This window comes from Silurus meridionalis, chromosome 9, assembly GCF_014805685.1.
Source record: "Silurus meridionalis isolate SWU-2019-XX chromosome 9, ASM1480568v1, whole genome shotgun sequence".
Taxonomy (NCBI): domain Eukaryota; kingdom Metazoa; phylum Chordata; class Actinopteri; order Siluriformes; family Siluridae; genus Silurus; species Silurus meridionalis.
This window is the reverse complement of record NC_060892.1, coordinates 10,836,486-10,848,878: the sequence shown is the minus strand read 5'-3', so window position 1 is coordinate 10,848,878 and position 12,393 is coordinate 10,836,486. Positions and strand designations below refer to the sequence as shown.

Here is a 12,393-nt window from a genome sequence, read left to right as displayed (position 1 = left end):
GATAACCTCACCATTTGGAACTATAATGAGTCGGATTCTGTTTCTTCATTTCATCTCAGTATTTTCTTTGCCGTTGCCACCACTGGATTGCTCATTAGGGATATTCCTGTAGGGACATGTTTCTGATACTGGAATGTATATTTGTATATAAAGCAAATTTATATTCTATATAAAATATATATATATTTACTCGATCTTTTTATTCTGTAAAGCTGCATTATGACAATAGCCATTGTTACATGCACTATACAAATAACAAAATGAATTAAATTGTAATTTATTTTTTCCCCAGTTATTAGGCTTTATAATTTCATATTCAAAATAGCGATTGATTATTTACTTTCTTACACATTTCAAACATATGAAGTGCTCGTTTGTTTACTGTTGGTGTGGGTAGCCATGTTGTCTAGATGTTAGCGTGTGAGTGTTGGAGTTTCCCTTTTTTTCTTTTCTTATTTAGGTCAGACTTGACTAAAACAACCAAACCACCATTTGCCTGAATAAACATTTATTAAAAGGTCATTTTATTTCAAGGCTTTTTTTTTATTTATTTCAGGAGCAAGTACTTCTAACTTTGCTTTTCCTCTTTTCAGATATTAAGCCAACGTGGAATTCTTTGCTTTGATTACCTCACAGTCATAACCCTAAATGAAGGGTGTGTTTTGAGTACATTAGACGCATCACTGTAAATTAGGGCATGTTGTATCCATGTGACATGTAAATAAGGGATTAGCAGGTCGGGGCTTGTTGAAGCTGATTCGTAGCTTGAGCTTAAACAGCTAGTTTTGATGTTATATGACAGTTGAATAAATCAGACGTCTGACCTGAAGGCAAACTTTGTTTTTCGAGCTGTCTTTCTGAAACGTGTTGTCTGAACATGATCGAGACTTTAGAGAAATATTTACTACAGGTAATAAAAAAAAAGGAGAACAAGTACATGCAAGATGTTAATCCAGTAAGTTTGTTTTTGCTTTGGTCTTTAGAGAGATGTAAAGTCTTCAGCTAGGATATAGAGCTGCCACATCAGTTATCCCTAATTAATCTTAAATCCTACTCAAGACAGGCAGAGCTCAGTGTCTGATCACATCCGGGAAAAGCGGCACAGCGGCTAATCCCACTAGCAGATATCACAGCAAAGCCCCTCCCATCAACACAATCTCTAGAAGTGGCCAGTAAATAGGTAATGCCTTGAGTGACTGTAGGCTGAAGACAAGTTCTGGCCAGATTTTTCCACATGCCGAATCAAATGAAGCCAGAGAATGATTAAGTAGCAGACGAAACACTATCGCAATACTAGCGCTTTGATCAAACCACTGGCAGTTTTTACCAGTTTGGGCATATTTTAAAACAAAAACTATTAATAACAACAACAACAAGCCAGTGGGATCACTATAGCGCTAAGGGTATATGGCGACAGCCAAGTAATGAGGTGAGTTCCAGGAGAGAGTGAGACAGCTTCACCATCAGCCAGTTGGAGCTTCTCAACACAGTGCTGACAAGCCTAACAAGACTCAAGTTCCTCTTCAACAGCATCTGATGGCAGCTTTGCATTCTTTACACTGTCTTTTGAAATTCAGAGACAAAAAAGAAAAAATTACAAAAATCAAACAAACAAACAAACAAGATTGAGCTGTTTATTTACACTTGCATTTTCATATGGTTTTCAAACCCTAAGTGACTATATAGCAGTGCGAGTTGATTGAGTCACATGAGTGTGTCTTTGTGAAAGAGTTTCCGAATGTATCCACTTGGAAGGAACGTTGCAGAAAAGCTTTATGTTTGCTGGACAAAAACCAAGCTGAAGTCCTGCCATGTCTAAAATGTTTTATTCAGAGGAATAACAAATTCACAATAAGATGAATAACATTATTGATACTGAATAAACAGAAGATACCCTTTCAACTCCGAGCTCACTTTGAAAAATCGTTGTTAATCGCAGGTCTGTAGGTAGAGCGTCTTTGCGTGAACATGAACAGCATGAACCTCTTAGTTCTCATTCACAATTGCTAATAATAATAAACTTGGCGTTTCCATGAAATATTAAGAAAGTGATCCCTGAGACAAGCTGAACCCGGCGAACACAGTGAACTTGTTTGGTGTTGTAGCTGAAACATGCGAATACTAAAGGAAATGTTTGGCGAGATATCACCGGATAAATTCTATCAGGTTGTGGTTGAGGGCTAGGAGGCGAATGTAGGAAGGGGTTTTTTTTTTTTGTTTTGTTTTTTTTTCCATCCTTTAATGACGGCACCAAAACAAACCTCCTCATCGCCATAGTTACATGATAAGAAATACTGACAATATTCAAAACAACTTGGCAAAGCAACATTTGTGGTCTGAGAAAAAAAAAAATTGTGCATGTTTTTCAGCCAAGCAATTTTTTAAACGGATTAGGGGACATTGGGTAATCCCTGTAATAAAACCTGGCAGACGGGAGGAACTGACGCCCAGAACAGTTCGAGAAATGACGGAGCAGGAGTCTCAAAACAAGCACAAACAGGCTTGGACAAAGCCTAGCCTTTAACACTACTACTGTCACGACCTGGCACTGTTAAACACACACGACTCTCACAGAGACTCAGCTGGTCTTAGAAAAGCTGGGAGGAACCATATAAAGGCCAGTATAAAGCAAATAAATCTAAATCTCAACTGAAAAACACAGCAGTCTGATTGGAGAAGCAGAAACAGAAAGAACAGAATATGTAACGGTGTGGTCTGAAAAAAACAAAAATCCTTCGTTCTATTCAGTCATTAATCTCAGACTGTGTGGAATCCGCTACAGCGTCCGGGCTGGTAAACAGGAAGTAGCTGCATGCTAGCGCTTTTATGAATGAACCGTTAAGTGTGTGGGCTGAATTATCTTGTAACATAGTCTGCAGGCGACTCGCTCTACACAGCAGACCTAATTTCCTCTTCACGAGCGGCAGTCGCGAGAGAGACAAAAACCCCAGGCAGAGGCAAATTACAGTCAGTTCCAGAGCTTTTTAGTGCTCTTCCTGAGTTTACCCTGGTAGATTTATGCCATGAAAAACCAGAACGTTTAGAAGCCTGTGTAGATCAGGGTTTCAAAACACTAGGAGTTCATCACCAAAACGGGTTCTCGGTGAATGGTCTTTTAGAAACCTTCCAAGACTTGCTTCAACCCATTTCTAAGTTTAAGAAACCCTAGCCGTCATTTGAGTACCAGAAAAAGATTAAATGCGTAATGTCTAGTCCACTGAGATTAGAACATCTAGAAGGCATTAGCAGGATAAGACTTCAGGCTCTGGCACACCCCTGTCACACTACACATTTGAGGGAATGCGACACCACAAAACTTCACAACAAAAGACAAACAAAAATTAACATTTGCATCACCAACCCAAAACAAAATCATTTAAGATAAAGTAAACATGCAGGACAAGTTAATAAAGCAGCAGTTGCAGGAAAGAGCGCTCAGCACAGAGCAGTTCATATATAATACTATAAGGTATCGCTCTGCATCTTCTCAGCTTAACCTTGGACTTCCGCCCAAATACTCATTAACCACCCCAAACCCCGACCACCCTGAAACACGACATCAAAGGCACAAAGCGATGGCATTTCCTGTTTCGAGCCGACGCCATATCCCAGACCATTTCTGACATGTTTGGGCAAAAAGCTGGAATCTAAAGCTTCAACAAGCAAGCAGTCCCTGGATGACACCTTGTCCTCCTCTAATCCTTTGCCGAATCATTGTGATTTCCAAAGAAACTGTTCCTGCCCTCTTTCCCCACCCCTCGCCTCCATTGCTTTCCATGTGCATTCTTAAAGAAGGATAAAGGTTCGTGTTGCCTTGCCTGTGATGGCCCGTTACGGGGGCAACGCCGGCTCTAATACTAATACACTAGCTCTTTGTCAGAAATTGCTTCGCAGTGCCTGAAGACAACAATCTGTAAACACGGCTGTCAGAATGAATTTCATTATACAAATACAGCTTAAAATGGGATATTTCTACATTTTACAAAATCCACTTGTCAGTTGACGAAGCGTCAGAATAAAACTCAACATGGATGGATTACGCCCCGCTAATTATTGATGACTGATATAAATCACTCATGCATCTGCTCTGCTCGTTGGTGAATTCTGTAGAAAAGCAGACCTGATAAACAACGCACTGTTTCACTTTCTGAATGTCAAGCTTGCCTCATGTTTTGCAAGCTGAGAGTCGCTTTCGCTTTACGTGCTTGGCGAGTAAAAACAAGGAGAACTAAGGTGCATCAGAGAAAGATATGACATCAGGTGACAGGCTATTAAGGTTTATTAAGGACTTGAAACTTGTCTGAAAGAAAACGAAATTAATTACATGTTATTTTTAATGGATCTTAAAAATGTTTTTTGGGTTTTTTTTAAAACGCATTTAAATCTCTGCTAGATAGCCACAGAGTTGGAATCTTCCTGGAACCTAAACCATTTCTGATCAACGATTGTCCCCTCAAAAGATATTACATGGGGTGAACAAATACTCTTCTTAAGAGGAGAAGATTTTGCTCAGGCGATGAGCTATTTTTTTCCATAATGAACAAGAAGGATCGGTAAACAGTTGACATAGCATAGTTTTTCGTCATTTGATGTTTACAAACAGGGTTGTGAGAAACGCGGGTCAAAAAGTAAACTACATTCACTCAGCATCAACTTAATGGAGAAAGTTTCTGGGCTGTGAAAACAGTGTCTCAGTAGTTGCATCAAAAACAATCTGACTTGTGTAATCTCATGACTGAAGCAGACAGCCTTTGAGGTTACGTACAGTATAGCGCAGATGCATTTCATCACACACTCGGGGCGAATCCAATCCCGTCTCCTTTACAAGAACCAACGCACTTATTGGCAGACACTCCCTCTGACCTTCAGCCTGGCACTGAGCAGCCCTGGCAGACACACAACACTTGATCCGGGGAGCGCTTTATCATCACTTCGCGAGGAGATGAAGTGTGCTGGCATAAGCGGAGCGCAAGCACAATAGGAAGTCCCGCTATAGTACTGCCCTGTGTGCAAAAAGACCGCTTTTAACATGTGGGAAGATAAACGGGCGGTAATTAAAACGAGGCTTCGGCTCGCCACGTCGTGTTGGCCGCGAGCTGAAGGTTTCCGGCACTGATGTGGAGCGGATGAGATCACTCAGAGACGGCTCGTTAAGCGATGAGAGCTTTCCTTCTGCCTCGACTCCCCCGGGGCCTCCCGCTGAGGCGGCTCACACTTCAGCTGGACAAGCGCTGCCGACTGAACTTTCCCTGAACTGCGCCAAACATCTACGCTTGTGTTGAACACGCACAGCGCATCAAACATGGTGTACACACTGCCCTGGGAGATGCTGCAGATGATCCTTCATCTAAAAAGCAGCTATAACTACACTAGCGCTTTGCTCGGACATCACACTGGACAAACGGCAACGTTTCAATAACATATCGAAGTAAACCATCAGCATTGCTATAGGATGTTATTTAAGATGATGATTAAAGACCCTGACTGCACCAGATCCTATCCATACATCTCACCTGTCATGTAGACAATGTGTAAGTAATAAAACATTAGTTCTAGAAAATAATAAAAGACAGGGAGGAGTGATACGGCCTAACTGTGAAGTAAGTGTATCACAGTATTTCATTAGTTGATCAACATAGATTTCATCTATTTACAATAGCATCTCCTGCTCTACAAAACAAGTTGATTTTATTGTCACCATAACAACTTACAAGGTCAACAAATGTTTGTTGTTCTTTGTTAAACCCATTCTTATAGCGCCTCTGTGTGCATGTTGTTACTACAGAAACAATGCGATTACGTGATTTGATCAATCAGATCGGATCACCGGTCAATCGGGACACGTCATGTTTACACTTGGCAACATCAACTGACGACTTTATCTGGATAACCGATCGGATCTGTCTTTCCTGCACACTATTTAAATAAGTCTTCAGAAGATGGGCCCTGGTGCAGAGTGCAAAGCTGCTGTTATAGAAAACTCGATCATTACCTTCTAGCCAATTAGAATTAAGAATCTAAAGTATTGTTGAGAGAGTGCTCTTTCCCAATACTACTACAGCCATCTGTGACCGGGAGGTATGAGGAGTGACCTACTCTCTCTTTTCACCCGTCAGTCATCTCATGTATGCAGAAGAGGGCAGGGAGCATATTCATTGGGGTGTGTTATTTTGCCCTGTGACGCAGTGTTAACAGTGGTGTGAAAGGATTCACATGAGGCAAATTTTTAACAATGAAGTTCAAGATGAATATTGAATCTTCCTGCACCTACAGTTCACTGATTCGGGCTGTTAGCAGGTAGTTACATGACTTAGCATCCTTAACATTCCATACAACGATGGAGTTAAAAAAAAATGAAAATAAAATTATAATAATAATAATAAAATAAAAAAAAAAAAACTAAATTTCAACATATGCAACTAACGGCCATCAGAAGCTATCACGCAGATCAGTGAAATCCGTGTCAGATACTTTATATTTTCACAAGACATAATGCAATATAACTAAACAAAATGAAAGATTTTTTTTATCTACACCCCCTGGAGGAGAAGGAGGAAATGTACGAAATGTGCTAAGCTTTATCTGGTCTAAACTGGGCTTAAACACAGAGAGATGGTGCATACTGCTGTAAGGCCTGAGCGGGTAATTAAAGACACACGGAGAAGAAAGACCAGGCAGGCTGACTGGGAAACCACCACAAGCCCTTCAAGGAACATCTGTGCCCAAGAAAAACAAGGTAATTATATAGCAGGCAGGAGGAACTGCTACATAGTTTTCCCCCCAGAGAGCAAAGCACCAATGTCTGCCATAGTAACATCGCATGATTCACTGAAGCTGACATTGGGCAGCTCTGAAAAGCTCACCGTACCTGCTGCATATCACACATATTGAGTCATTAGGGAAATCGGCTCATTCGCTAGCTTTATGCTGATCTTGTATCAATTTTTTTATATTACTCATAACCAGAAAGTGCATGCTGGTGGAACTCAAAAAACCAGGAGCATTTTTCCTGCAGTTACTGTGTCACTTGCTGTAAATTATATAACAAACCCCAGTATGAGCAAGTCCAGTGCACACAGTCCTTTAAACTCATTACTGATTGACCGTGAAGTGACATCGCTAAATCAGTGATGTCATCGACTCAGGCATTACTCTATCTAATCTTCCATCACGTCATAATATATACACTATCAACAGAAGAATTGGGACACCCGACTTTGCTATCCGTACGTGGCTCTTCCCTAAAGTGTTTCTGCAAAGTTGTAGGCAGGCAACTGTATAGAATCTCTTTGAACGCTATGGCATTAGATTCTCCGTTTACTTGAACTGTTCCAGCATGACGATGTCCCTGCGCACAAAGCAAACTCCATGAAGATATGCCTTTATATGGGTTAGAGTAGATCTTGTGGCTCGGCATAAAGCTCTGACCTCACCCCTTTCCAACATCTTTGGGAAGAATTGGAACGCTGACTGCACCCCAGGCCTCCTCACATCACCTTCATCAGTACTTGGACTTTAGCAAACGGGGAATGAATGTGGGCTGGGATGTTATCAAACGCACAAACAGTTGTGCATACAGTGTATTTGTCCACAAACACTGAACAATCTCAAATCCCCCAGCCTGTCCAGCAGGCGAGGAAAATCTACATGATGCTGGCCAGAAACTAATATACCAAGGTTAGAAAATTGCATCTTAATTAATGTATAAAGGTATGATAAATGTATTAATACAGATAAAAGGCATGAATTCACGTAACCCCTGCTAAATAGCACAAAAAGCTGGTGCACATTTCAGCTACGTTCTGAAGTTTGTTTTGCTCTCAGTACGCTGTGAGCGAGGAGTAGAGTTATATAACGACTCTGGGCAGGACACATACTTGTGTGATGCTGATTCTTAAACCGATCATCACTCATCTGTGCACGCAAATTAGACTGCTTCGACCGACGTGTCTATAACTACAGAACCGAGATGAACAGTGTAGCACAGACGGCTAGACTTCAAACGGAAAAAAACGAAAGACAGTGGGGTGTTGGACTTTATTTGAACCTGTTAATAAAATAAAAAGGAGTGATATGACTGAAAAGGAGTGATCTAAATGATTCCTGTATCGAGAAGAAATCGAGTCTAAGATCAGGAGAAGCACATAAATATCAAGCGTGCCCAAATATTCATCTGAATAACAAATACTTTACATGTATAACTAGAAGTCTGAAACCAGCGTGCTTCCGATGCACATCGTCATCACATTGTAAGCGAATTCCCTCGGCTTTCTCCTGCTTGATGTGAACAGTATATATGCAGATGTGTTTGTGTAAGCGTGTTCTCTTTCCTGTACTGGTTCTTGATTGACTGATTGATTGATGGCTCTCATTACATGCGTTTGCGTATATTATTTGGCACTTGTTTGCAAAGGAGTCTTCCGTAAGTTTGACATTAGTGTGGTATATGCAACTTTCTTTCTGTTGTTTTTGCTGCGACAGCTTCTGTGCAAAAGAGAGACCATGCTTATATTTAGCTCGTGGGACCTGATGTTTTTTTATACCTCGATCAAGTTTTCTTTTTTTTTTTTAATCAACTATTGATAATAGGAACGACACAAAACTAAAAAACTAAAGGCGTGTTCACAATGTCCACAATAAGACGTTTTTCTTGAAAATGCATATTCTTCTCTCTGTTTTGGCCGTCTGTCCACGCTGGGACATTTATACAATGAAAATGTAGCTTTAAAAAAAAAATAAATAAATAAAAAATAATTGGGAGGATTTTAAAAGAAGGCTTTTGAAAACGAGGACAATTTTAGTCGTTGGCATGACGTTTCAAAGAGCCGGAAAGTAAATACGCAGCAGCTCGTGCGCATCGCAGGGACGTACGCGTTTTCAGACTGAAAACAAAAAGTGTGGAGCCGTTTTCAAATGTATCCCGATTGGTGTAGACAAAGCGTTAGAGTGCTGCTCTGAAGGGTTAACAGACTACTGACAGCATCAGGACAGCAACATTGTGTAGAACAACCGATCAACAACAAACATCTAACAAGTTTGTTTTACTCCGTGATGGCCAGTACACACACTTTAAAGCAAAACCAGCACTTTTTCAGCTGAATCAAATGACGCTTAGAATATTGCCTGGTTGACGTTTTTCATCAAATGGTTTAGATGGTCAGTTACGGTCATAATATTTGAAACTACAAACAGACTATAAACATTTGTTCCTATTAAAAATAACAACAACAAAAACAGTAAACATCACTGAACATCATGGAAGCTCATGAAGGAATAAATAAACTGTGATATTCCACAGTCTTATCTCGTGTGCTCTTTAGGCTATTTCGCTTTTTCTTTCTGATAAATTGTTGAAAACGTTCCTGGGTTTAAACTCCCTGCATTTTGGCTCTTCGGTATTAGTCGACGTACATTGTTTGGACACTGACCTGCTGAGGAGCTTTATGGAATTTCATAAGTGCGCTGGATATTCTCCACTGCGCTTTCAGACACGGCTACAAAATGGCAAATCTCCAAAAATAGAGCACTGTAAAGTGCACAGGGTGTGGTTTTTGGACATATGGTTAGTCCTGCTGCACTTTTATCACCTCGGACCCTTTAACAGATCTCGGGTTATGTTCCACCTCGTTTATAAATGAAGACGTAAACGTTAGCCAAAAAAAGAAAGGCCTGGGTCTAGTTATAGGAGAAATACACACACACACACACACACACACACACACACACACACACACACACACACACACACACACACACACACACACACACACACACAGGTAGACCTGAGCCAAGCTGAGCTATGGTCAGCAAATTCCACCGTCCAATAAACAACTTATAAAAACACTTGAGGGGATGGATTGAAAATAAAGGGCTATTATATTCTTCCTGAAGACGGGGAATACATGAGATATCAGTGGGAAGTCTGTCATTTCTCCATTCAATTGATAACTGAGTAGAAATAGTTAAAATGCAGCAGATCAATAACCTTGCACACACCTCCACCAGCTCTTACCTTTCTGGCAGTGGTTGGATGTCCAGCAGCGGTAAGTTGAGGCGCCACTGAAGTTGGTCATCATGCACTGCGGATTTTCCTCAATGAAGCCTGGGCAGACATCTGTGCATGCCTGCTTGTTTCCAACGATGAAGTTCAGGTCTGCGTTCATTATGAGAGACCAGTCGACAGATTCCAAGTAACAGAGCTCCGGGTTCTTCTCGATCCGTACGGCACCGCGGGTGATGTTGCGCAGGCTGTGGAGGCCGATGTCTTTTAAGTGGTTCATCTCGAAGATGACCAGCGCGTAGTTGTAGAAGAGATTGCGGCCTCGAATCACCGAGAGGTTCGGGAACAGCGTGCTCAGGCTGTCCAGCCCGGGGACACGGAAAAGGAGCAGGAAGTCTGTGATCATTGTCAGCTTGGGGAAACTGAGCGTCTGGAAGACCTCATGATTGGTTTTCTTGTTTGCAATGAGAAGAATCTTCAGGTAGCCCTCGACCACCGTGCAGTTCTCCAGCTTCTTGAAGTCGCTGATGTCATTTCCGATGTCAATGCCTGGAGTGCAGACTAGAACAGGAAAGCAACAAGTGTTTTAGATTAGACCACATTTTTCAAACAGCTTTATCTACTTATCTTTCTTACATTGTGTATATGTTAGATTTACCACAAGTTTTACTGATTTAAAGCACACTTTAATTCTTGCAGTGTCAGTTAATGATTTTTAATCAATGGCTGTCAGTTGTACAGATTTTGAGCTTAATTTACAAATATTTTTGAACATATCGTGAAAGAGAATAACCGCTTTTAGCGTTTGCTCTCCAACAACTTCCTATTATACAAACAGCAATCAAAGCAAAAAGCAATCCATATAGTCACAATCATACACGTTATCATACAATTGTGATCATGAAACCCGTTGCGTCACATTTTGGGATTAATATTAATCAATCACGGCAGTGTTTTACTGGTCAGAAGGTTTTGATTCATCTTCTATAACTGCAGCTTTGACAGTACTGGCTGGAAAAAATAAATAAATTAATGAAACCAATATTAATTCTCTTCTTCTGAAGCATTTACAAAGTTGCTCCACTTGCAAATTAACCGATTTGTTATTCATTAATAAAGAAAATACATTTTTCAATGCTGGACAAATCTTCAGTATGAAGCAGAAATAAGACAAATTTGTTTTTGTCTTATTAACATCAGCCGAGTGACCAGAAAAAGTTGCTGATTTTGTAGCTTCTTAAGAAAACGATAACAGGTAATAACTCGTCTTGTGGTTGGTCCTCAACCTTCCATGTACCTTTAAACAATTGAGATAAATAAAAACATTACTAAATAAAAAGCCTGTCAGTGTTGGCAAACTGCCAGTAGAGGAAGAAAATACTTCAGGGCTTGAAGTCATTGGCAAATTATCAACATGATGGAAAAACACCATCACACCGCCTTGGCTTTAATTGTTTTCCTATAAAAGCAAACCACGACGTGTTTATTTCTAGTAAAACTCTAGTAGTTATGAATAAAGCTGACTGATCTATTCATGTACGGAACAATCAACTTTTGAACCCTTTTCGGTCAACGCGTATCTATTAAGCGTTGCTCCAAAGAAAGGGAACGGCGTGAGTTGTGAAAAGCAAAAGCGTGTCGCCCTGTATGCAGATCGAGCCGCCCACAGTCGCTTTACACACTCTTGTATTTCACACCACTATTCAAACATGGCTAGCTTTATCGCTTTGAATGAACTCTCAATCTCTTGTTTACATTTGATAACCCGCATCCTGGCCTGCTACTGCTAGCTTTCACAGACAAGAGGCTGCAAGCTCTCACACACAGTCATTGAGAGGCCTATTGGGATTGAAAAGAAAAACCAAACGAATGCTTAAGTACTCAAACAAAAACACTAACTAGTGTATCCAGGATATATTAAGAGAATAACAGGAAATGATATGGATGTCTCTATGGTGTTATAGATGTTACCATTTCCTCTTAACAATGCCATAATCACAGCTGTAAAAAATAAAAATAAAAAAATCTTTCATGGCCTATTTAGACTGTGATCACAATCATTTCAGGCAGGGTGATTTAATATACAACGCCATGTTAAGCAGTGTCACTTCCTGTGTAGTCATTCTTCAGAGAAGGTCTAATGTCAGAATACGAGTTGGGTCTAGTTAAGAATAGAGAAGAAGAATGTACACTAAAGAGGCCTTTGGTTTATAAGTTAATCGTGCAATAGGGTGCGGTGCTGCTTTCTGCATCCTCAGCAGGTTGACCTCCAAATATTTGTTAAATAACAAAAGCCTTTGCACATTATAACAAGAAGAGAAAAGCTGATCGAATTCTCTAAATACAACATGAAAACTAGAAAGAATTTGAGAAAGAATAAAACATTAAATCGA

The 12,393-nt window shown here is 40.3% G+C and overlaps 1 protein-coding gene across 2 annotated transcripts in view; it reads right to left on the bottom strand.

Annotated features, from left to right (window-relative positions):
- igf1rb (insulin-like growth factor 1b receptor) overlaps positions 1 to 12,393 on the bottom strand; it is a 73,641-nt gene that overhangs the window by 57,088 nt on the left and 4,160 nt on the right. For both annotated transcript variants that reach the window (XM_046857840.1, XM_046857841.1), the window contains exon 2: positions 10,013 to 10,561. In XM_046857840.1, the coding sequence (XP_046713796.1) occupies positions 10,013 to 10,561 (549 nt within the window). The remainder of the gene's footprint in view (positions 1 to 10,012; positions 10,562 to 12,393) is intronic.